This window comes from Camponotus floridanus, unplaced genomic scaffold (assembly GCF_003227725.1).
Source record: "Camponotus floridanus strain SB8 unplaced genomic scaffold, Cflo_v7.5 scaffold26, whole genome shotgun sequence".
In the NCBI taxonomy this organism is placed as follows: domain Eukaryota; kingdom Metazoa; phylum Arthropoda; class Insecta; order Hymenoptera; family Formicidae; genus Camponotus; species Camponotus floridanus.
The window spans coordinates 178,231-201,563 of NW_020229392.1; the positions used below are offsets into that span (position 1 = coordinate 178,231).

General features: G+C 34.1%; 1 protein-coding gene across 3 annotated transcripts in view; it reads left to right on the forward strand.

The window, feature by feature from the left end:
- LOC105259503 (transcription factor AP-2-epsilon) overlaps nt 1–23,333 on the forward strand; it is a 137,246-nt gene that overhangs the window by 15,644 nt on the left and 98,269 nt on the right. Inside the window, exon 2 of one of the 3 annotated variants that reach the window (XM_025409374.1) lies at nt 6,337–6,464. The exons of 1 other annotated variant lie outside the window; for it this stretch is intronic. In XM_025409374.1, the coding sequence (XP_025265159.1) occupies nt 6,399–6,464 (66 nt within the window). In that variant the 5' untranslated portion in view covers nt 6,337–6,398. The remainder of the gene's footprint in view (nt 1–6,336; nt 6,465–23,333) is intronic. One more of the 3 variants, XM_025409373.1, reaches the window with a different exon arrangement.

Genomic DNA, 23,333 nt, shown 5'->3' on the forward strand with positions numbered 1-23,333 from the left:
ATACTAAACATTACTAGATATTAAAGATATTATTATAAATTGTTATACAGGTTACTAACTATGTTTTTGCAGATGCAAGAAATGGCGATAAATTTTCATTGTTACAGCTAGAAATCTACTTACATCAGCAAAATATTTTTTCGAGTGATTGCGAAACGAAATCATATACGAAAAGAAAAGGAAAATAAAATATCACGAGCGAGTATTGCTTTCTCTAAAATATTACATAACGAAAGTATATATATAATGTTTTGAACGGGGAAAGAATTATATAAAAATTATTTTATATAAATTCACTTTTGGAAAAATTCCCCCCATTTATCTAAAGAGCTAAAGGACTGCAATGTCTTCATTTTTCTCTCTCCTTTTCTTCTTCAAAACGTTACATGTTCTTTTATTACTCTTGTATCGCCTGAGAAATATAAAAAAAACTGCAATTATTTTTTATAAACCATCAAAGAGAGTCTGCCAGCCAGAAGTTTCCGAGCGACATTATTACTTATCGCGGCGTTCGATGTTTAAAGCATCAATAATGCATCTTCATTTTTTTTCTCTCCCTTTTCCCCTTGAAAACATATATTTTACATATTTGTTACCTCGTATTCTGAAACATTTTGAGAAGAGGATCACGAAATAAAAAAAATCCAATTATTTTTCATAAACGATTAAAGAGAATCTGCCAGCAAGAAGTTTCCAAGCGACATTATTACTTATCGCAGCAACCGATATTAACTAAACCACCATAACGCATCTTCATTTTTCTCTCTCCCTTCTTCCCTTGAAAACATATATTGTATTTTACATATTTGTTACCTCGTATTTTGTAACATTTTGAGAGAAGGATTACGAACTAAAAAGAATTCCAAATTATTTTTTATAAACCATCAAAGAGAGTCTGCTAGCAAGAAGTTTCCGAGCGACATTATTACTTATCGCGGTGTTCGATATTGACTAAAGCATCAATAGCACATCTTCATTTTTCTTTCTGCCTTCTTCCCTTGAAAACATATATTTTACATATTTGTTACCTCGTATTTTGTAACATTTTGAGAAAAGGATTACGAACTAAAAAAAGATTCCAAATTATTTTTTATAAACCATCAAAGAGAGTCTGCTAGCAAGAAGTTTCCGAGCGACATTATTACTTATCGCGGTGTTCGATATTGACTAAAGCATCAATAGCACATCTTCATTTTTTTTCTCTCCCTTCTTCCCTTGAAAACATATATTTTACATATTTGTTACCTCGTATTTTGTAACATTTTGAGAGAAGGATTACGAACTAAAAAAAGATTCCAAATTATTTTTTATAAACCATCAAAGAGAGTCTGCTAGCAAGAAGTTTCCGAGCGACATTATTACTTATCGCGGTGTTCGATATTGACTAAAGCACCAATAGCACATCTTCATTTTTCTTTCTCCCTTCTTCCCTTGAAAACATATATTTTACATATTTGTTACCTCGTATTCTGAAACATTTTGAGAAGAGGATCACGAAATAAAAAAAATCCAATTATTTTTCATAAACGATCAAAGAGAATCTGCCAGCAAGAAGTTTCCAAGCGACATTATTACTTATCGCAGCAACCGATATTAACTAAACCACCATAACGCATCTTCATTTTTCTCTCTCCCTTCTTCCCTTGAAAACATATATTTTACATATTTGTTACCTAGTATTTTGTAACATTTTGAGAAAAGGATTACGAACTAAAAAAAATTCCAAATTGTTTTTTATAAACCATCAAAGAGAGTCTGCTAGCAAGAAGTTTCCGAGCGACATTATTACTTATCGCGGCGTTCGATGTTTAAAGCATCAATAGCACATCTTCATTTTTTTTCTCTCCCTTCTTCCCTTGAAAACATATATTTTACATATTTGTTACCTCGTATTTTGTAACATTTTGAGAAAAGGATTACGAACTAAAAAAAGATTCCAAATTATTTTTTATAAACCATCAAAGAGAGTCTGCTAGCAAGAAGTTTCCGAGCGACATTATTACTTATCGCGGTGTTCGATATTGACTAAAGCATCAATAGCACATCTTCATTTTTTTTCTCTCCCTTCTTCCCTTGAAAACATATATTTTACATATTTGTTACCTCGTATTTTGTAACATTTTGAGAGAAGGATTACGAACTAAAAAAAGATTCCAAATTATTTTTTATAAACCATCAAAGAGAGTCTGCTAGCAAGAAGTTTCCGAGCGACATTATTACTTATCGCGGTGTTCGATATTGACTAAAGCACCAATAGCACATCTTCATTTTTCTTTCTCCCTTCTTCCCTTGAAAACATATATTTTACATATTTGTTACCTCGTATTTTGTAACATTTTGAGAAAAGGATTACGAACTAAAAAAAGATTCCAAATTATTTTTTATAAACCATCAAAGAGAGTCTGCTAGCAAGAAGTTTCCGAGTGACATTATTATTTATCGCGGTGTTCGATATTGACTAAAGCACCAATAGCACATCTTCATTTTTCTCTCTCCCTTCTTCCCTTGAAAACATATATTACATATTTGCTATCTTGTATTTTGTAATATTTTGAAAAAAGGATCACGAACTAAAAAAAATTCCAAATTATTTTTTATAAACCATCAAAGAGAAATCTGCCAGCCAGAAGTTTCCAAGTGACATTATTATTATCGACGTTGAATACGTAAAAGCACCGATAGCTGATTAAATTTAAGCGTCCCTCCGTTGGCGTGCGCGGTTCGCTTCGATTCGGCTCCGGTTAAGCTACGCGCGCGCGCGCGCGCAAAGCACGCACGCGAGCCACGCGTGTAGCGGCATGGCCAACGAAACGGACTCTGTTGCGCACGCGCACGCACACACTCTCGCGTGTTGTCCTCACGTACGGGTGACGTAGAGATGCATTATGAATATTCAACCGAGCGTACCCGGCATGGCTGCGCGCGAATCCATTATTCATTCCCGCAGCGACATGAGCAAGGGCTCGCGTTTTCCGCGCCGAAATGCGGAGCGCGAAACAGACGGCGGAGGGTAAAGCGAAAAAGTCAGATTTTCGTTTTTTGACTCTTTTTTTTTTCTTCGTTTTAGAATCCGCGCGAGATTGATTCCATCGAGAGAGAAATCGAACGGGCTTAATCCCTAAACGTGCAAATTTTTCAGACTTTTATTTACTTCAAATGCCCGCAAAGATTGTGTCAGGCAAGGTATCTAAAAAATGTGAAAACTTTGGAATTTTCAGGAAAAAATTTTCCTTTGTAACTGTGTCTATTATATTGTATGGAAAAATCGAGAAATTCTCATGAAATTGAGTTTAGAATTTTTTCAAAATTCTTTTTTTAATTTTGAAAAAATTCTTCTTTTTTTCTTGATAATTTTTTCTTGATAATTTTGCTCCTATATTGTAAGTAATTGTGAATTGTTGTGTGCTTTAAAATATATTATAAATATGTATCTATCTTTTGATCTTTTTAAAATATTAAATACATGCAATTACATGTATTTTATTGTAATTTTTAGTGATGAAAAAATGAAAACGTTTATGCAAATAAAAAATATTTATCTCACGAAAGCTATTTTTCTTCAAAACATTTGCAAATCTAGCACTCGAAGCTTAAATGGTTTTTTTTTTCATATAAAAGAAAATATTAAAAAAACGCATTCGATAAAAAAATTCATTTTAGAAAGTAGCATAAAAAGATATCTCTTCAAGATATTCTCTTCATTTGGAATTTTATAAAATATTACCTGGGAAATAGAGAATTTTCAGACTTTTTTCTTACAAGATTTGAATAGATACTCTCTGGTTAAGATATTTTATTTACCATTTTGTACCGAAACAAATTGTATAAACGAGTCGTTGGTTGAAAGAATCGAATAGACCCCGTCAGATGAGAAAAAGTGTATATAGTCTCCACCGCTGTCTCTTTCCATCCCCGGCGGAATCTCATCTCGGCGCGTTTCGCCTCTTTTTCTACCGTCTCTCCCGCTTCTTCCTACAGATCCACGTTCTATCCTCCTCGCTCTGTGTCGACATCCTCTTCTTCTTTTACATCTCCTTTTCATTCCTTGTAGTTTTATTCGGACGCGCGAAAGAATGCGCCCTGCGCTCGGCCTAATAACCCCTTCGAAAGGGACGAGGGGAGAGCTCCGCTTACGCAACAGTGTGCGGCCGGATTTTTGGGATTCCTTCACCGCGCGAAACACATCGTGATCTCCCGCCGTATCTCGATTGCTCCTGAATTACTAACATTTCAAATGGTCGATGACGGAATCGCAGCTCTGATCCAGACGAACGCGATGATGCGTGATGAATCATACCGGACAATGTCGAATCGAATTTCAGAATTCCTATTTTTTTTTACTTTTCGAATCCATTTCAAATTTAGATCAGCTAAATATTATGCATTTTTAATTATCAATATTAAACATCGTACAATAAAGGACTTTATAACTTTAAATTAAATTTCCCTGCTTTAATAAAAGAATGCAAACTAAAATATTGCCCATATTATTTAATTTAAAAGTTTTCTAAACTTTAATTTATTACTATGTATAATTTTATTTATTTTTTATTTATGTATAATTATTATTATGTCTAATCTATCTAAATTTAATCAATAATTTTATAAAACTATCGGTAGCTCGACGTAAAAGCGACAGAATCGTCATTATTTTTGACAACTTATTTATTGATAATTTACATTTATTGTGGAAAATGGAAACTTGCAAAAGGGGAGCAGCAAAAAATCCCTAATAAAATGCACGTAGTTCCACAATTTTCTCCGCGACGTTAACATACAAAGTAAGCTACTGAAACGAACCGTTTTCGCGACGATTATGGCTTCTCGTAATGTGTCCCACAATAATCTCAATTTACCGCGTAAATGCCAGGCTATCCGCTTAAAGGACACGCGCGTTCGCGCGTTTAATGAGCCTCGGATAATCGGATCCTTCTACGATGAGCACCCTCGCTTATCGCCGGTAGATCTCTCGGTATCTATAAACGCGATCGCGAAGGGCGCCGCTGATATCAGGCGGACTCTTCGTTCTGCAATATATATACATACATATACTCGTATTTTCTGCGGCATCTGCAGGACGTTATGCAGATTCGGTTCGCCGGGAGATAATCGTCGAACGATGCGTTACCAATCGCGCGTCTTATGGAACGCTCGAACGCGGGATCTTGGAAGCATCGGGGGATCTAAAGGAAAGTTACTTACGCGTTTATTGTAATCTCATGTCAGGATCATTTTTGAGAAATATTTTTTGCGTAAAAGGAGATTTTATAGCAAAAAGTTTGTACATTATAAATCAATTTAGTTCATCGAAACGAAGAATTCTTGTCAATAACAATCTAATCTTGTCTGATCATGGCTTGCTTGATCTCTGAATTATTATCTTTGAATTTTTTTGTGAGATAGTTTGAAGTCTCGTATATATATAATGACAATGAACCAGAGACCTGTCAACAGTTAATTTTATTAATATTGCAACAGATAAAAAATACTAGATGTAATTTTTATTATATGTGAATATTTTATTCTCTTAATCATATTAATTAAATTATTATCTCTGGATTTTTTTGTGAGATAGTTTGAAGTTTCATACATATAATGACGATGAACCAGAGACCTGCCAACGGTTAGATAATTTTATTAATATTGCAGCAGATAAAATACCAGACATAATTTTTATTATGTAAATATTTTATTCTCTTAATCATATTAATTGAATTATTATCTCTGGACTTTTTTTGTGAGATAATTTAAAGTTTCATACATATAATGACAATGAACCAGAGAACTGTCAATAGTTAGATAATTTTATTAATATTGCAACAGGTAAAATACCAGACATAATTTTTATTACATGAATATTTTATTCTCTTAATCATATTAATTCAAATATTCATCTTCATTCAAAATATCCATCTTCTGCTTGCAAACATATTGCTGCTACTCCACAGACCACCACCAATATATTAGATCAAGTTCAATCAAAATATTATATGATCTCTATTATTCTGTTAACTAAATGTTGACAGATCTCTGGTTTACTATCATTGTATATATACAAAACTTCAAACACTCCCACGAACAAAAATCCAGAGATGATGATAAGTCAAAAGATCGGATCATGATATAGAATCAACATTCCTGAAAATTAAATTTTTCATATCTCGATAAAAATTGACCTATAATGCCTGAATTTTTTGCTTAAAATGAACTCTAGCATACGTTCTACAAGTTTGTTAATTTCCTTACCAACCCTGAATCATAATCTTTATGACATCTTGCGTCCCACAACGAACAAGATCCGTTTGATCGCTAACTAAGTGTTTCGCTTTGTTCTAGGTAAGTTGTGACCGGAGAACCGCGATCGACCTTTGGATAATAATTCGGCGGTAGAACTCAGAATGACGTTCAGATGCATGCCGGCCTTTCAGACTCTCGGAGGCGGTGCTGACTGCGGCGCATCTTGGGTGAGTGCGTTGCGCTTATATAAGACACTGGATTCGCAATCGCTCGCGAATGCGGGGGTCGCAAATGCGCGCTCGCCGCCTGATGACCTTTCTTGTGCGGATTCATGAAATACTTGGCGGCGCCGCTATTATTCGTTATTCGTTGCTCTTCGGCCCTTTTGACGTCTTCGTATCCTCTGTATCGCGTTGAACGTTGTACGCCGATAAATGCGCGCGACACAAAGGACATACTCGTATCGACAAATATTTACGAACATTCGTATTTTTATTCAATTAATAGTCTGTCAAGTTTTTCAAAGCGCTTGCTACCGGCTTGCCGCGTAATTGAGCCTTCGTAATTTTATCGAGATTTTCACTGAAATGCGTTATTTTTACACGTCCCGACGGTACCGGGTGCTCTCTGTTATCAGAAACTCCCTTTCTCCCTCTTTGTCTTTTTTTCCCTCCTCGTACATCGCAACTTTTTTAATCATACCGAAAATGTAAATTATTTAATTACCAGCAAACGTTTCGAGTAATGGGAGCGCCTTTTGTATTTTTAATAACTCGCGGTTGAATTAACGGTGATACACGTTATATTCGAAAAATTACGCTTTGCGCACAAACATGCTTTATAGAAAAATCGTAATCAATTAATACCGTCGCGATAAATTTGTGATTATACAATAAATTTTATTACCACTGAGAAATCTACGTAATCTAGCACACGGTTTCAACAATTCCCATAAACGATGTTTACAATTAACGTGTAAAATTCGATTATCTTCTCTTGATAAAAGCATTATAACTGTTAATGCAACAAAGTTTTCGAAACTTACGTGTTTGAAAACAACATTAATTAATAATCGTTTAGGAATTAGCGGCATTATAAATATTTACGGTGAATTTGCGAGATGGTAAATTATGAGATTTCAATGTTCTTTATATTAAACTTAATATAACAACACAATTTGAATAGGACGATATTTAATAATGCAGTAAAATATCGAGGTACAACATTTTAAATAACATAAAACAACATTAATGAATAATTTAGGAATTAGCGGCATTATAAATATTTACGATGAATTTGCGAGATGGTAAATCATGAGATTTCAATGTTCTTTATATTAAACTTAATATAACAACACAATTTGAATAGGACGATATTTAATAATGCAGTAAAATATCGAGGTACAACATTTTAAATAACATTTTACAAGAAGTACTAGCTAACGGAAAGCGAGAAGATTTCAGGTATCGGTCCATAAACGTGTTTTCAGGCGTTATTATCCGGAAAATCTCCGGAATATATTATAGTATGTAAGAGAGCTCGAACTCTCGTGTAGAAACTCGCGCTACAAAGTTCAGTACGTCTAGACGTATCGATTATATTACTCGCTCGTGTGAATACATTCGAGAGATCTGGATTGATTTATAAAGAAATAACAGAGAGAGTTGATGTTATAATAACAACGGAAATTGTGCTGAAAACACTTGTCGGAAATGGTGCGCGCGAGGGGCGTTAATTACAAAATGGCATTTTAAAACAAAAACAAACGACAAAATTACACGCGGAAATTGAAGCGAATTTTTACACAATACGATATAAATACAGAGAATACCGCACCGCACGCGTAGGTAGAGAGAGAGAGAGAGAGAGACAGGTGTTATAATTCGCGCGGCGTGCGAAATTGAAAGAAAGGGACGGGGAATCGGAACGCATCTCGTCGCATGACGGTTAATGACGTTGAAAAGTTGGATGGCCGCGGATGTTCCACGGTTTCACGGAATTAGACGAGAAAGCCGATGTTGGAGGAGAGGCCATTTGCTTTGGATAATAACGCGGCAAGCGCAGGCCTCCCCCCTTTAATGCGCCTACGCGACTTCAAACTCGGTACCGCGGCAGATTCTCAAACCTTCCTTCTTATTCTCATTCCATTGTTATTACTTTGTATTCCCTTTCTCCCCTCTTTCCGAGCCAAGTAAATAACTCCTCATCGTTTACTTACCCTACCCCCGAGTTTATAATGGAGATTATCTTATTTGTGTCGAGTCTCGTTTTAGTCCTCGGCAAAGTCCAAGCTCCTCGACGGTAGAAACGACGTTGGAGGGTGCAGAGGGGAGGAGGAAAAAAAGGGGAAAAAAAGAACGTAAGTAGGAGGAATCGCGCGATAAGAGAGCGAAAGAGAAAGAACGAAAATAAGCACAAGAAAAAGCCATCGGCGGGAGCGGAATAAAGGAAGGATAAAATGGCGGGAGCTCGGTAAAAAAAATGAAAAGAATAATTATGCCGATGTTCTACGCTCGATCTCACATTTTATTTCGGAAATAGAGATTTTAAGACGGTAATTTCACAACAAATATCTGACGTGTCCAAGTGTGATACGTCTTATATCGTTTTATTCGTGACTGTCAAAACAAATGACAGATTATTTTAGGTAAAGTATTTTTTTTCTTTCACACTCTGAAAATGCGAAATTACGCTAAATTCATCGGAATACATCGATTTTATGTCGTTCGCATAGTATAAATATTATAATTATTAATTATTAATTTTTTATAATTATTAATTATGATATAAATATTATAAATATAGCATAGTATAAACATTATAATTATTAATTATAATGTTTTATAATTATTAATTATAATATTTATACTATATTTATATTTATACTATAATATTTATAATATTATAAATATTATAATTTATATTATTATAAATAATATTATAAATATTATATTTAGCTTCATCCATCCATTAAAGGGCTAATCAACATCTTATTAGATACACTTAACGATCTGAAAAATGCAATTTTCATTGGCAAGACACATTGTTAATTATATATACAGCGTCGAAATGTTTGTCGTAATTTGAAAATTTGAATTTTTCGCGAATTGTTGAATAGGACTCTCTTTATGTATTGTTTTGATAAATTGATTCCTAGCGCGCAATCATTCGCTTCCTCCTCGTTTCTAGTTTTCGTATCGTTCATGCTCGTGGCAATGGGCCGTTTTGTCTCAAAACAATCATGCTACGCAGTCGATTTTAATTTTCAAAGCAAACAGGCATTATCACCCACGGCGGATCGTCCTTTCGTTCTTTCTTCGACTCGTGAACGCATTTAAACTCAAGCGCGCAATTTTACGCAGGCGAGATTCCTTCCTCCCAATATTTCAGAAAGTTGCTTCGCATTCATTGCTGTCTTTAATTACGAGGATGTTTCTGTAATTAATATTATAGAATGGTACGTACCATTTCATCTTTCTTATAAAAATTGAGAAGAGAAGCTTCTTTTGCTTCCAGCTTTTTGTTTGGATAACGAATCTAATCTTGACGAAAACGACAATGTTTTTATTCGATTAACAGAAATCAACAAGAGAAACGACGGGAAATGACAATTTCAAATTATACTTTAACATTTCAAATCCTCTGCCATCAGTGATATATTTGTTCAAACCGGATATTATACATGTTAGGATCATTAAAAGAAAATAATATCCTCAATTGCGCACATCTCGAGATACATTTTTTCCCCTTTAATTATTTCTATAAAACGGCTAAAATATGATTCAAGCTTTCACTATCTAATCGAGAATCTATATACTTGATTAGATTTTTAAAAAAGTGCGAGGGAGGTGTTACTTTCCAAGTACGCAAACGTCGTTAGCGACTAGTCAAGTTTATTAACGAGAGTCGAAGGAAGGGAGAAGGTCGGCGGGAAAAAGGAGAGAAATCGACTGAAAAATTCCACATATTCCATCGCGCGCAATAATGCGAGAAATTTCGAATCGCATGCAAGATCGCGCTTTAGATTAGATCATCAGTGCCTCAAGACGTCACGGCTCGCATGAGGCGTAGCTACACCGGCACGCTAATGAACGGTTAAGTACAAGAGTGTTACACGGTATATAACCATTCCCCTGCCGTCTGTTCGATTCCCCCCTCTCCCTTTTATATATATATATATATATATATATATATATATATGCATGTATGTATGTATGTGTGTGTTCCTCTAGTCGGTCTTTCGCATCCACCATTCTGCGGGTCGGGCGAATCGCACGTAAAGCAGCGCGTCCACACCTTGCAATTACGAGAAAAAGGAGGTCCACCCACTACATCGCGATCCTTTCAACGTAACCGGGCTGGCGCGGTTTCTCTCTCCCCGTCGAGTTTCATTATTAATTATCAGGTCGCCACTATGTTATTAGTGCGACTAGGAGAGACCGCCCCGGCCGTTCCGGCTCGGAAAGCGACGCTTAATTCTCGCGTCGCGCCGCGTCGTGTCTAACGTAAGTCCTTGCTGACAAATACAGGCGTGCGTGCGTGCGTGCGTGTGCGCATGCCGTAATCCGCCAAAGGGTATCTGCGAACTTTGGCATGACTCGTACGTGTAATTACTGTTATTAATTAGTCCAAGAAACGAGGCGTTTTAAACGCAGCGAATAAAAAGTCTCGGCGTTGCGTTCGCTGAAATAATAGACGATGATGGATATTTTGACTGTGTATTAGGATCAGCAAGCAGGCGTAATATATACCATCATGTTGCCAAGAGTTGGAGAAATTATGGGAGTTGCCAATAATTTCTTGCAGAAAGAGATCTTTTAATTCATTTTTTTTTTAATTTAATCGCGATATTTAAGAGTTATTTATACATAAAGTTTTCCAAGTTTTCTAAATTTCAAATATCCTTATGTAATTTGAAATTACGTACTTTAAATTCACGATTAAACATTTAAGTCTCTTTAGATTTTAGATTTTAAAATTGTTAAAAAGTTTTAGACTTTTTATAAATTTGTAAATTTCTAAAACTTTAATAAATATTCAAAAATCTACATCTTACAAAAATGAATTAAATACTGATATTAATTATTTAATTGATATGTGCGTGTATGTATTGATTCCAGTATTATTAATTTTGCATTTAAAAAAAATTCATTTATTACATATTCCAAATAAAAATCTCCCAATTTTTCTCGCAACTCGAATATATTTATTGTTCGAGTATATTTATTGCATTATAAAATTGCTTTATTAAGTGTTTGTAAAAATAATGTAAAATAATACGAGTATGAAAGGTGTGCTTCGTATTTCCCGAAAATTGAATAACCATAATAGTCCGTGATTTTTTGGATTTTATTAAAATAAATGCTATTGTAACGAGAAACAAATAAATAATGGATATGATACAGATCACTATTGACAATATTAATATTGATAATTTTGCCGCGTTTTGATTTGGAAACAAAAATTTTTGTTCAACTAACGGATCAAGTATATTCAATTTAACACATTTAAACTTATCATTTATTATCTTATTTTCAATGCATATCGGCTTCTTTGTTCTCGAAGCAATTAAGCATGCGTATAACATTTCGGCCATAATTCAGTCAATTTTAATTCAATTGATAAATATATTTTACCGATAACTCTCAATTCGCAGAGAAAGATAAAGTGGCGCGAGTTTCGTTTATCGTAATGAAAATTACGCTCCGCAAATCATTGGGTTAATTAAGAGGAAAACAAGGGATGCAAAATTCTTTCTGGATAGCAAACTCGTTGATGCGCGTTCATATGTGCTCATTAATGTTTTTCCGCGACAAAGACGAGCCGCGCGGCAAAGGAAAAGCGCGGCTCGTCCCTGTTTCTCCTTTGGCGAAGCGGCCCGGCTTTGTGAGAGGCATTTGCGACCGTTTGTGTACACGCTGCGACAGTGCAAGAGTCGATCTCCGACTCTCGTACGCGAAACAAAGCGCGCTCGCTGGCAAACGAGCCCGTCCGGGACCCCCGAGGGGCGGCGAGTATTTCACCAGAATTTACGTTGCATTTCACGCTGCTAATACTCTTGTGGTATAATTATAATTAGCGGGCTACGCCCTTCACACCGCCCCCTTCGAAAGTTGCTGCGGATATACCTGCGGTGTGCATCCTTCCACCTTGATATCCGCTTGGACTCATTCGTACGTTGCACACAGACACCACGTGGCTCTACATGACTATTAGTGACATTGCTGTGTTATTAAATAACGTCAAGACGAGCGTAACGCCCGAGGCACTCGTTGCGGCTACGTTGTTTTGCGAATTTTTGCATATTTTATGTACACTTGTAGTAGAGTCTGGAAAACCCAAGTATCCGGGGATCCTGGGAAGATTCAATTATTCGAAATAGCGAGGAACTTTTCTTAAGTCTAAATGTTTAAGGGAATAAAGGAGACGTAAAACTCTTTCTTTATTGCATAAAAAATTAATCCGTTACAAACCCGGGAATCCTCTGTGGCTCGAATTAAAAATTCATCCATCAAGATGAGACGAAAATGAGGCTCGATGATTCCTCCTCGGAATTTTAAAGACGCCACATTCCTAAGATCGAGATTATCGAAAGCGAGGGAGGCGCATAATTTTACGCCCTGTAAGACTTCGATAGACGAAAAACCCAGCAGAGGGTTTCGGTAATAATGATATAACATGAACGTAATATGCATTTCGACCATGATTTTGAGCGCGGGGCGTCGTCAGACAAGTCGAACGTGTGTAACTTCAGCGCGTTGTGCCGGTCATGCATTAAAGATCATAGGCAGATCCTGCTGGTGGTTTCGAGACGAAAAGGCGAGGGAAGGATCGTGGATACCGCGAAGCAACCACTGTTCGTCTCTCCATCCGCCACTTAACGCAACACATCATGCAATATACAGGCAGAACTGCACGCGGGCATGACACCAGCCAATCGCGCAGAATACGTGGCGAGAGGGAGCGAGAAGGGCGCGAGGGACCCCCTCGAGGGTGGGCAAGAGGAGAAAAGGAGAGAGGCGGAGAGGGGAGGGACGCGAACGAGGAGGGAGAGGATCCTGCGCGTGCCTCGGGGCGAAATCTTGGGCCTCGCGTGCCCAAGCATGGCCTCGTCTCACTCCTCGGTCTTCACGGTCAGAGGTCATCCTCGAGCACGAGCCACCTTCGGGTTCTCAACCTCCTCCCTCGCGAGAGTTGGCCACGCCGATATAGACCGCATTATTAACGACTGCTCTCGCCGCGACTCGACGAAAGCTCGAAATTCGCGACATTAATGAACCCGAAGTAGAATCGCATAAGTTTTGACTGGTGATCGTGAAATCGATTGTTAGATTATCCCTCTCTTCGATAATATACACAGAAAAAAATGTCATATACGCAACAATTGAAAATCTTAGAAGAATTTAATAATTTTAAATATATTTATATTAATAATTTCAACAATATTATAGTCTTATTTTAATATTAATGTAATTGTCATCTCAAGAATATATAATTATTTAATTCTACTTTAAGAAAATTATAATCTTTGATTTAAAAATGTTATTTTCTATCTAACATTGTTTCTTTTCCATTCAAGAAAATTAAATCTTAAATCACAAGAATATATTTTTCTTGATTGAACTATATAAAATTCATTCAAGTAAGTAATTATTCAAGCAATTATATTTTTCTTTAATTAACGCAATATAATCTCATTTCAAGATTTCCATGTTAAAACTAAATATATTTTCAAAACAAGAATGTCCTTTTTTTCTGTGTATTTATTTGCATGTTATTATCTCCAATCTATTCTATTATTACCGACACCATAACTATTTACTTCTCATTTTGATATTTTTAAGAACGATTTCCTGGAATCGAAAATTTTTCTTCTACTTTTGATCTCAATCTTTAATCTAATACCTATTTTAGTCAGATTATTATATTTTAAGACTATAAGTAATTTATAGTTTTGTCGAAAGTTCGTTTTTAATTCTCTAAATAAATTGTTTACTGTTTATTTGAGGTACAAAATAGAGAGAGAGAGAGAGAGAGAGAGAGAGAGAGAGAGAGAGAGAGAATCTCAAATTTTCTATATAAGTTAAACTTGTCAGAATTTTTTCTAGAATCCATAAACGTGAAAAGATTGAGATTGAAAATAAAAATAAAATTTCTATTCGGATTTTTCAACAATGAATTTAATAAATAACATACAAATTAATAAATAAATTTAAAATAAATAATACGAATAAATTTCATCATAATTTAGAATAAAAAAAATAAGTTTTAATAAAATAAATAACAATTAATGAAAAACAAATATATTTACTCGCGATATCTTGATCGGATTTGAAATTGAGTTTATCATGACAATGATAAAACATTACTTAGCGTACGATATCCACTTGAATTTACTCGAAAAAGACATTCAGAGAATAAAAATAATAGTCTATAAATAAATATTTAATTAAACTGTTTATATTTATTTTATTGAGTGAACTATAACAGCTCTGAGCGATTGAACTTTCGGTATACATAACGCGATTGAATCATTTGCATTCGTGCATTGCCAGAGGGTAATAGATTAACGAGAAATCCAAATTATTTTGCAAAATCTTTTGAAAAAACCGTACATAATTAACATTTTTTTATCGTATACGAAATGAGATAAATATAAAAAATAAAGTCCAACGTTAATCTATCAATATTTAATATCGCCTATCGCTGACGCAATCAATTTTTACGCAGTCTCCATCGATTCACGTATCCGAGGTATAAGCAATTTGCATCGACAGAATCATCGTCGATGGTTCAGGAAAATGAATAAAGAATTGTGAAAAGCACTTTTTGCGCGACGATAATGGCAACGTCTGCCGCGTTAAATTGAATTAACGATAGGTTGTCAGGTATCCTGGCATTTTCTACCTTTTCACGTGAGAAACGGAAAACCTTTAGCTTTTGTCGCAGGACAGACGCGTGGTCGCGCGATCGTTTTAGCAGCTTTTCTCTCGCGAAGACGGTTCTCTTCTACGCACGCTATTCGTAACCTTCGCTTTACGCTTTACTAATTGAGATGGATGCGAAATTTGCGTAATTATATATTTCGAGAGGTCGAAAAACCGCGGGTCTTTCGGGCGGTTCGCGTCGATTTACGGTTTGTTTGTATGAACTGATTTGTACGAGCACACGCGTTAAACGTCAAGGATATATCTTATTGCCGTTCTCTTTCATTCATTTTCTATAAGCGAATATTTCGACAGCTTGGCACAATTATTGATTTTTTTTTATTAAAAATCCGCCCTGGATTTATATTTATAGGCAATGTTTTTTTTTTAATTTTTCAAAGACGCACAAATAAATGATTACTTCTCTTGACATGTAACATGTCGAGATATTACAGATTCAAAGACTTATTTGAAATCTATAGGGCGAATATTATCTACATCAAATTTTTATTCACACAATTGACCGCGTACTTATAATTAATCTTTATTCTTTTTTTAATGAAGGTAATAGTAATTATTAATATTTCTATCAATTTCAGTAATTATTAATATTTCTAGCAAGAGATATAGCGATGTAAATCCATGAATACATATTTTTGAAATCTGTCTTCATGAAACGAGGAATTTTTTTCGCAAAACTAACTCTTTTGCCGCATGTGTACATAATTTTTTTTATCACTCGGGATGTAGAATTATCGGAGGATCATAGCGATTGATAGACAGAAAGATAGGAATAATAGTAATTACGGTATACCACAAAGCGAAGCTCTCGGGAAGACCGCATTAAGCGGTTTCGAAAGATCTACGCGCAACAATCATTAACAAAAGTCTTATACGAGCCCGTTCGCAGGATCGAACGCTCATTCATTTTGCTTAATAACCGCAAATTATAGGTTATTGCGACTTCATGGCCTACAACTTCTATAGATTTAAGTGAGGTAATGTGGCATTCCGTAACCTTGACGGCATCTAACACGCGCTTCGAATCCTCATCGACTTGTATGTTGCCTGAAATAAGCGAAATTATGAGCGTTACATTTCACGTCAGTCGGACGAAATCAGAATCGAGGTCAATAATCAATAATTCGATACCTTCTGAAGTGCTTCTCTCTCTTTACATCCAATAATCTCTTCATTTTATGCATTTTTTTTAAATTATTTTTATCCATGTTACTTACACGAACGATTGCGTAAGGATTTCATGACCTCGTGGAAGAGATATTGATTTTATTTTTCAATTAATTATTAATATAGCAGATATTCAAGGTCAATAAAATTTATATATAATTTATATATAAAATAAAAAAAGATTATTTAATAGATAGATTTGATAAGCTATTCCTTTAAGTTTATTACATTTCTCACATATTATATTCTCTCAATAAAACTGTCAAACTGGCACTTGATTTAACAAATCTGACGGATCGAAAAGTTTAATGCATAATTTCGCAAATTAATCCGAGAATTGATACATAATTTATCGTTCCTCTTTCATAAATATACGTGTAATTCTATTTTTATCGGTAAATTAAAGCAAAATAAAGCAAAATAAAGCTAAAATAAAGCAAAGAACTACTGCAAGGCATCGCTCACCGTAATATTTTATTTTTGCATATCTGTTTCCTTTTTCTTGTCAAGCGTGCAGACAAGATAGAGGAAACAAAATCTTTTCACATTTTTTGCTACGTCTACTGTTCTTGCAACCATGCTTGAGTAACGTTTTTATTCTCATGTAAGAGATATAATATCAACTTTAAAATATATTCGTGTCAAAAAGGTTCTTTTAAATTATAAGAAAATGTTTAAAAAAATATTCTAGTCATGCAAAACTCTCACATTCTGATGCTCAAGAATTTCAATAAACATAAATATGCAGAGAGAAAGTACGATATAATGTTATATTTATATTCATATTTTATATTCCAATATATCCACATTATCTTTAACCGTTATTTATTAAAGCGAATAAATTTATATCCATCCATAACGATCCACAGCAAAACACATTATTCATACATGTAGGTCGTTATTCTCTACGATATCTTCCTTAATGATTGAAGTCATAGTAAATTTCTGGGAAATGATCTTAAATCATAGATCCGGTTTGAGATGATGATAAAACACTGGGAAAGCTCGAACCGGTTCTCGCTTGATAGATACCCACTTCTTGTTGGAAAGTCAATTTTCTCTAGCGTTTCGTTTCAGCTGAATATAAGAAAAGCGAAACAAATTTTCAGACAATATTGACACATATTTGTAAGTCTTGAAAATAATAATATAAAGTATCTAAGCTTTTAATACTAATTTTTTAAATAAGAAAATAATACAATTTTAAAAAAAAATAATGCACTAGTGAGCTCATAATTTTCTCAAAATAATAGTATGGTATTCAATTCAACTTCCAGCTGTTTATAGAACATATATATTGAATGTTATGAATTTATAATGACAGAGTTAATAGTAATTATTATTTCGTGCATATATGGGTTCATACATATTTCTTCTTTTTCAAAAAAATTCATTCAGTTGTCCATTGCCCGCTAGATAACTCACAATCAGCTGTTGAAGATAATAGAAGAACTCTATATCTTCATGTTTCTCTCTCGGAAACTGACCGAGTAATCTTCAGTAGTCGGTAATGTAGTCGGTAAGCAGGATTTCTGTATCGCATAGGAAGATTCAACAGTATAACGAGAGATATCATGTACCATTTCCCAGCAGATGACTCCAGCATCTGCTACTGCCAGCTGATAGGCGGTCGAAGATATTTTTATCGACTATAAAAGGACCAGGAAGAGCTTTCTATATATTTATATTTGCAAAACAAATGTTCTTTCTTTCACTCTATCAGCCTGTCATCTATGAATTCTATAATTAATTTAGTTTTTATTTTTTTTCTTCATGAAAGAGTTTTGCATATCAATAATTTTATCAATATCATAAACAACAATGCATTCACATTCAACAGGCATTCTTATAAATTAAGCTTAAATATTACACAAATATGTAAATTATATAATTTTATTATTCGTGCCAAAGTGACTTACTTGTTAGTTGTACTTTTAATATAAATTATAAATATTAACGATATTTTTATATTCAGAAATTTTTTGCACATATATATATATATATATTATAAATAATTTTTACAACATTTTTAATATTGTAATTATTGTTTCATGGACAAATCATCTTTTTTCGAACTGAGATATCCTATACTTTAAGAAGGTTAATTTCCGCTATAAAGATAATTTTTGATTAAAGAGAAGAGGTATTATTATTATAAATCAGTCATTATATTCATTTAATTTAATCTTTAAAATAATAGTTATAAATATTGCAATAATTTATTTTAATAATATATATAATATATATTATTAAATAATTATAATAATTTAATAATTATTTTATGATAATATTTTTAATGAAATTAAGTACCTTTTACACTTTAAAATATTATTGTTACAAGAATGTTGAGTGAATGTAAATACATTTGAAAAACACGAAATAATGAGTATAAAATTGACGATCAAGGTTTCGGATTTTATTGGCATTTTAAATTATAATAAAATATTGTAACATTTAAAAAATTAATATCGTAGGTGTAATTTCTGATTAAGTGCGTTACGTGGTGCTGCTATTAATGATCTGCGATTACTGCATCAGCGGTAAGACTAACATGCAAATCACTCACGACTATTGTACCTCTTGTAATCCGTCGTCGTTTCTTTCGTCATTGGATGCGGATACTAATACAGATGAAGTGAGATATCACAATTTTTGTCTGACCGTCAGCAACATTACTCGCTGGACAAAGAGAGATATGCGCGATGCTAAGAGGCAAAACATTTAATGAGGCAATTCACTGTGCATCGCGCATCTCGCGAGATGATAAGGAACGATAAGTGCAATTATACATATATGTCGAGCTAGCATCTCTTTCCCTATGTCTTCGTTCAAGCCAAGTTCACGATTAATTGTACGAACGGGAATTAAATTTTGCATTTCTCTGCTATCTTTAAAATTCGATAATCTCCCCTTGTTTTGCAGAAAAGAGGTCTTTTTATAGTTTAGAAAGCACGCGTTCAACTTTTACCTCGATTCACATAAATTGAGATAAAATCTCGAAAAAATTACGAAGGTGAATATCTCACAGTTTGTCCGAAGAATAATAGATACATTTCACAAATTGTATTTTATAAATATTAACAATATTTTTATTCATAAATATTAAGAATATTTTTATTCATAAATATTAACAATATTTTTATTCAGAGACATGCTTTGCACATATATTTTGCATTATAATTATTATCGTTCCATTGACGAATTATCTTTTCTCGAGGCAAGGTATCCTATCTGAGATAAACGACGTTGGGGAAACGACGCTTTCGGGGGACCCTCGATTGTACGATACACAAATACACGTGTGTTTGCATATATATACGTGATCGATGTATGTATATATGTATATCATAGTCGTACAGATTACGTGGGCCTATATCGGTACCCTCGGCTGCATTGTGCTCCATCCAGGAAGGAAGGAGCTCCCACTCTACGTGGCTCATCTCACTTAACTGACGGCGGATTCTTGGGCGCGTACAATGGCCAACTCAACGTGGATTGAGTTGCACCTTACCAGCGATACCGATGCGACGAAGAATGGCCAATTGTTGGCTGCATTGGCTATGTCGCGCTATGGTCGGCCCTTCCTCTCTCTCCCTCGCTCTCCTTCGAGATTTTACGCGCAGATATAGTGGTGCGAGAGACGCTCTCCTCTCCTCTCCCGCGACTTTTTTCCTCGCGTGCGCCAGGATAAGGGCAAAGACATCTTCTACCGTTACCGGCGATGCTATCTCCTTATTGATAGAGACCGTGCGCGGAACGAGGAATTTTTAATTAGCCTGGAGCACTTCGATTAAATCTTGTCGCGTAATTACGTTGGTTGATCCTGTACGTCACATATTTACGAGTATAAATTGCGTTTATACTCGAGCACGTATAATAAAGTGAGCACACGTCGCATCTATGATAAAAGATTGCTTATGAAAGATTAAAATTTGATAGTTTTTTTCTCCAAAAAACAGAAATTAAAAAGGGGGAAAAAATTAATGGCTCCTTTGTAAGATTCGATAATTCATTATTAAAGATATCTATGATATATTTAATCGAAGAATAATGATTTTATGGCTTTCTTTCGAAATGCAATGTAATAAAAATATGCATGCATGCTGTTCAGATTATGAAATTTAGCAAAATCGAAAAAGCTTACGTGCTTTCCGCATATGATTTAGACTAGATATTTGACTACTAGATGTTCACGCGTTCTTGCATTGTATTCATTCAAGCGTAAACACCATAATTGAAATTATTCCTTTTTCTTCGTCGCATTTAAGAATTAGAAGTAATTTGTTGAAATGAGCGATGAATTTTAATGCATAGAGTCGATTGATTGGAGTACGCTGCAGTTTTTGTTTCGCTACATTGCTTTTGAAATATTTCATTCGAACAGCTGTACAAGTTAATTTACATTATATCGCGAGAAATCATGGCGTGATCGTCTCTACCGTTAAAATAGCCATGCAATAAATGTCACAGAAGAACCGTAAAAATAATTGTAATCTTAATTAATTCATTCTGAAGCGAGGAGCGGAATTAACATTTCTGCCTTTCGTAAAGAGGACGAAAAACAGAAAAAAAAAATGAAAGCTAATTTATACTCAAATAATAAATATCCGCCGTTGAAAACTTTTACGAAGATACCAACTACCTCCAATTATATGAGAAGCATCGAAACTTATGAGCAGGCAATATCGCGATGGCACGTTATTATAGGAAGCAGAAGAGAAGGATGCAATCAACGAGTGTTGATTTGCACTTACTGGCATGACCATTGATTCTTGATGATCTTTGGCACCTGATCATCGATAATTAATCCATACGGTATGAGATTTATAAACTTCATATTATGTTGCTTGCGAAATATTTATATTATTTGTAATATCGACAATAGAGGAATTTTATTTTTAAAAAAAAATTTATTTTAGCTTGACAATTTTAGAGTCTTCCTAGTTATATCTAAAGTATTACATACATTTAAAAAATGTCTGCAAATTTTGACATAATGCAACATAATAATAAATATTATAAATTATATATTATAAATATTATAATGAATAAATAAATATTAATTATAAATTAAACTATAATAAACAAAAATTTTCCAGTTTATTTACAAGTATTAAAGACGATAGTTAATTTCTCCAAAAAATGTATCTATTTTTTGCAATTCTAAAAATTATAAGAAACAGCGTTCATACATTTTCCTTCTGGTTTTTCGAAACTAGTTGCTTGAAATGAAACAAAAAGAAGGCGAACATGAAATAAATTAGGACTGTCGTGGGCTGCCAGCGCAAGTGAGTGCTCCTTTTTTTCTCAACGTGTCACTTCTGTCGTCGATCACTAATCTTAAAAAGGAGCGCGTACAATCAAATATTTCACGTTGTCAACCAGTTAGAAAGTCCTGCCTGTCCACCGAGTCACTCCTCAAAAATGTCACTCTCATGCATTAATCATGTCTGCTCGCACGATTCTCTAACGACATCCGATCTCAATGGCTACCGCGTTATAAGCAAACCGAGTTTGTATCCATCGGACTCATTGAGCGTTCCAATGTAATTGCCGTGCAAACGCGAATGTGAGGTCCTCGAGAACCGATGCTCTCGTCGCTTAAACTACACGACAATATGATGGGAATAGTTACAGAAGTGGTTTCGCAATCAATAAAGGGATAAGCGACGCATCTGTCGACGAGTACGAATTCTATGACTAGGATTTTATCACAACACGTGTGTGAATATCGTTGACAATTTTGATCCATATTCATGACTCGCATAACGTTAAACATCTTTGTCTCTGAATATGAGAAGTATTACAGAATATTATAGTAGTATTACGGGATTATTCGCTGTACATAAAGAATACCTTAAAATCGAATATTGCAAAAGTTTTTTTGGACGTATAATTGATATATATTTTTAGATTTATAATAGTTTTTTTTAGACTTATATTGTATACACTATAGATTTTTACAGAGATTTCAATTTACATATTACAAAAATTGTTTAAAAGTTTAATTTATTTATTAGACAGGAAGAATTTTATCGCAAAACGAAATGTTCTGCAAAATGCAAACAGCAAATCATGATAAAGATTATTAATAAACTTACATATTTATTTATATATCTATTGTATAACACACGTATTTCTATATTTAAAAAGAGCTACAAAACGGAAATATCTAAATTTGAGATCAAATAAATAAATGCGATATGTTATAATGAAGGATACAAAAAAAAGAGAATATTTCTGTATGTATCAGGTAAAACTTTATTAATAATTATCAAAGAAATGATCCTCGGGCTACCCACGGCGTAATTAAATGTCACGCAAATAATTAAGCCGTTTTCATAATAACTCTTTTATTCGCTCTTCCATAGTTTAGATTTCAAGGGGCTTTGTGAATGCCCATTTAATTTGCGATAAAAGTATAAAGTAACAGATTATCAATTGTATCACGTTTTGCTTTCACATTTATAAAAAAAAAGGAAAGACATGACACATATATACCATATTAGTCCGCAAAATGAAAGACTTTTTCTGGATTTTCTCAATGACATGATTGTGAAAAAGTAAAAAAAAAGGATGTTTTAGTATAAATTCTGCAAGCTTATTTTAAAATAACGCTTGCAATTGTACTGACACACGTAAAAATGAGTATAAACGTATATTGTGGAAATGCAGAAATTTTATTCAATTAAGAAACGATTCAGTAATTTGTTATCACTTAATGCATGATGATAATTTGTTAGCTCAATATGATTATAATTATAAATCTTTTTGTGAATATAATATTCTTTTCGCGCTTCATCAGTAATATAATGCTTCATAATAAAAATTAATCGACTGTTAAAGCGTATACAATGTCAGTGTCAGTGCAAAGTCTTGCGCGTTTCATCGATGCACCGAAACTTTGCGTATCTGAACGTCAGCTTGCACTTGTAGTTATTCGTACCATTCACTTACGCGATGCAGACACGCTCCGGCAAG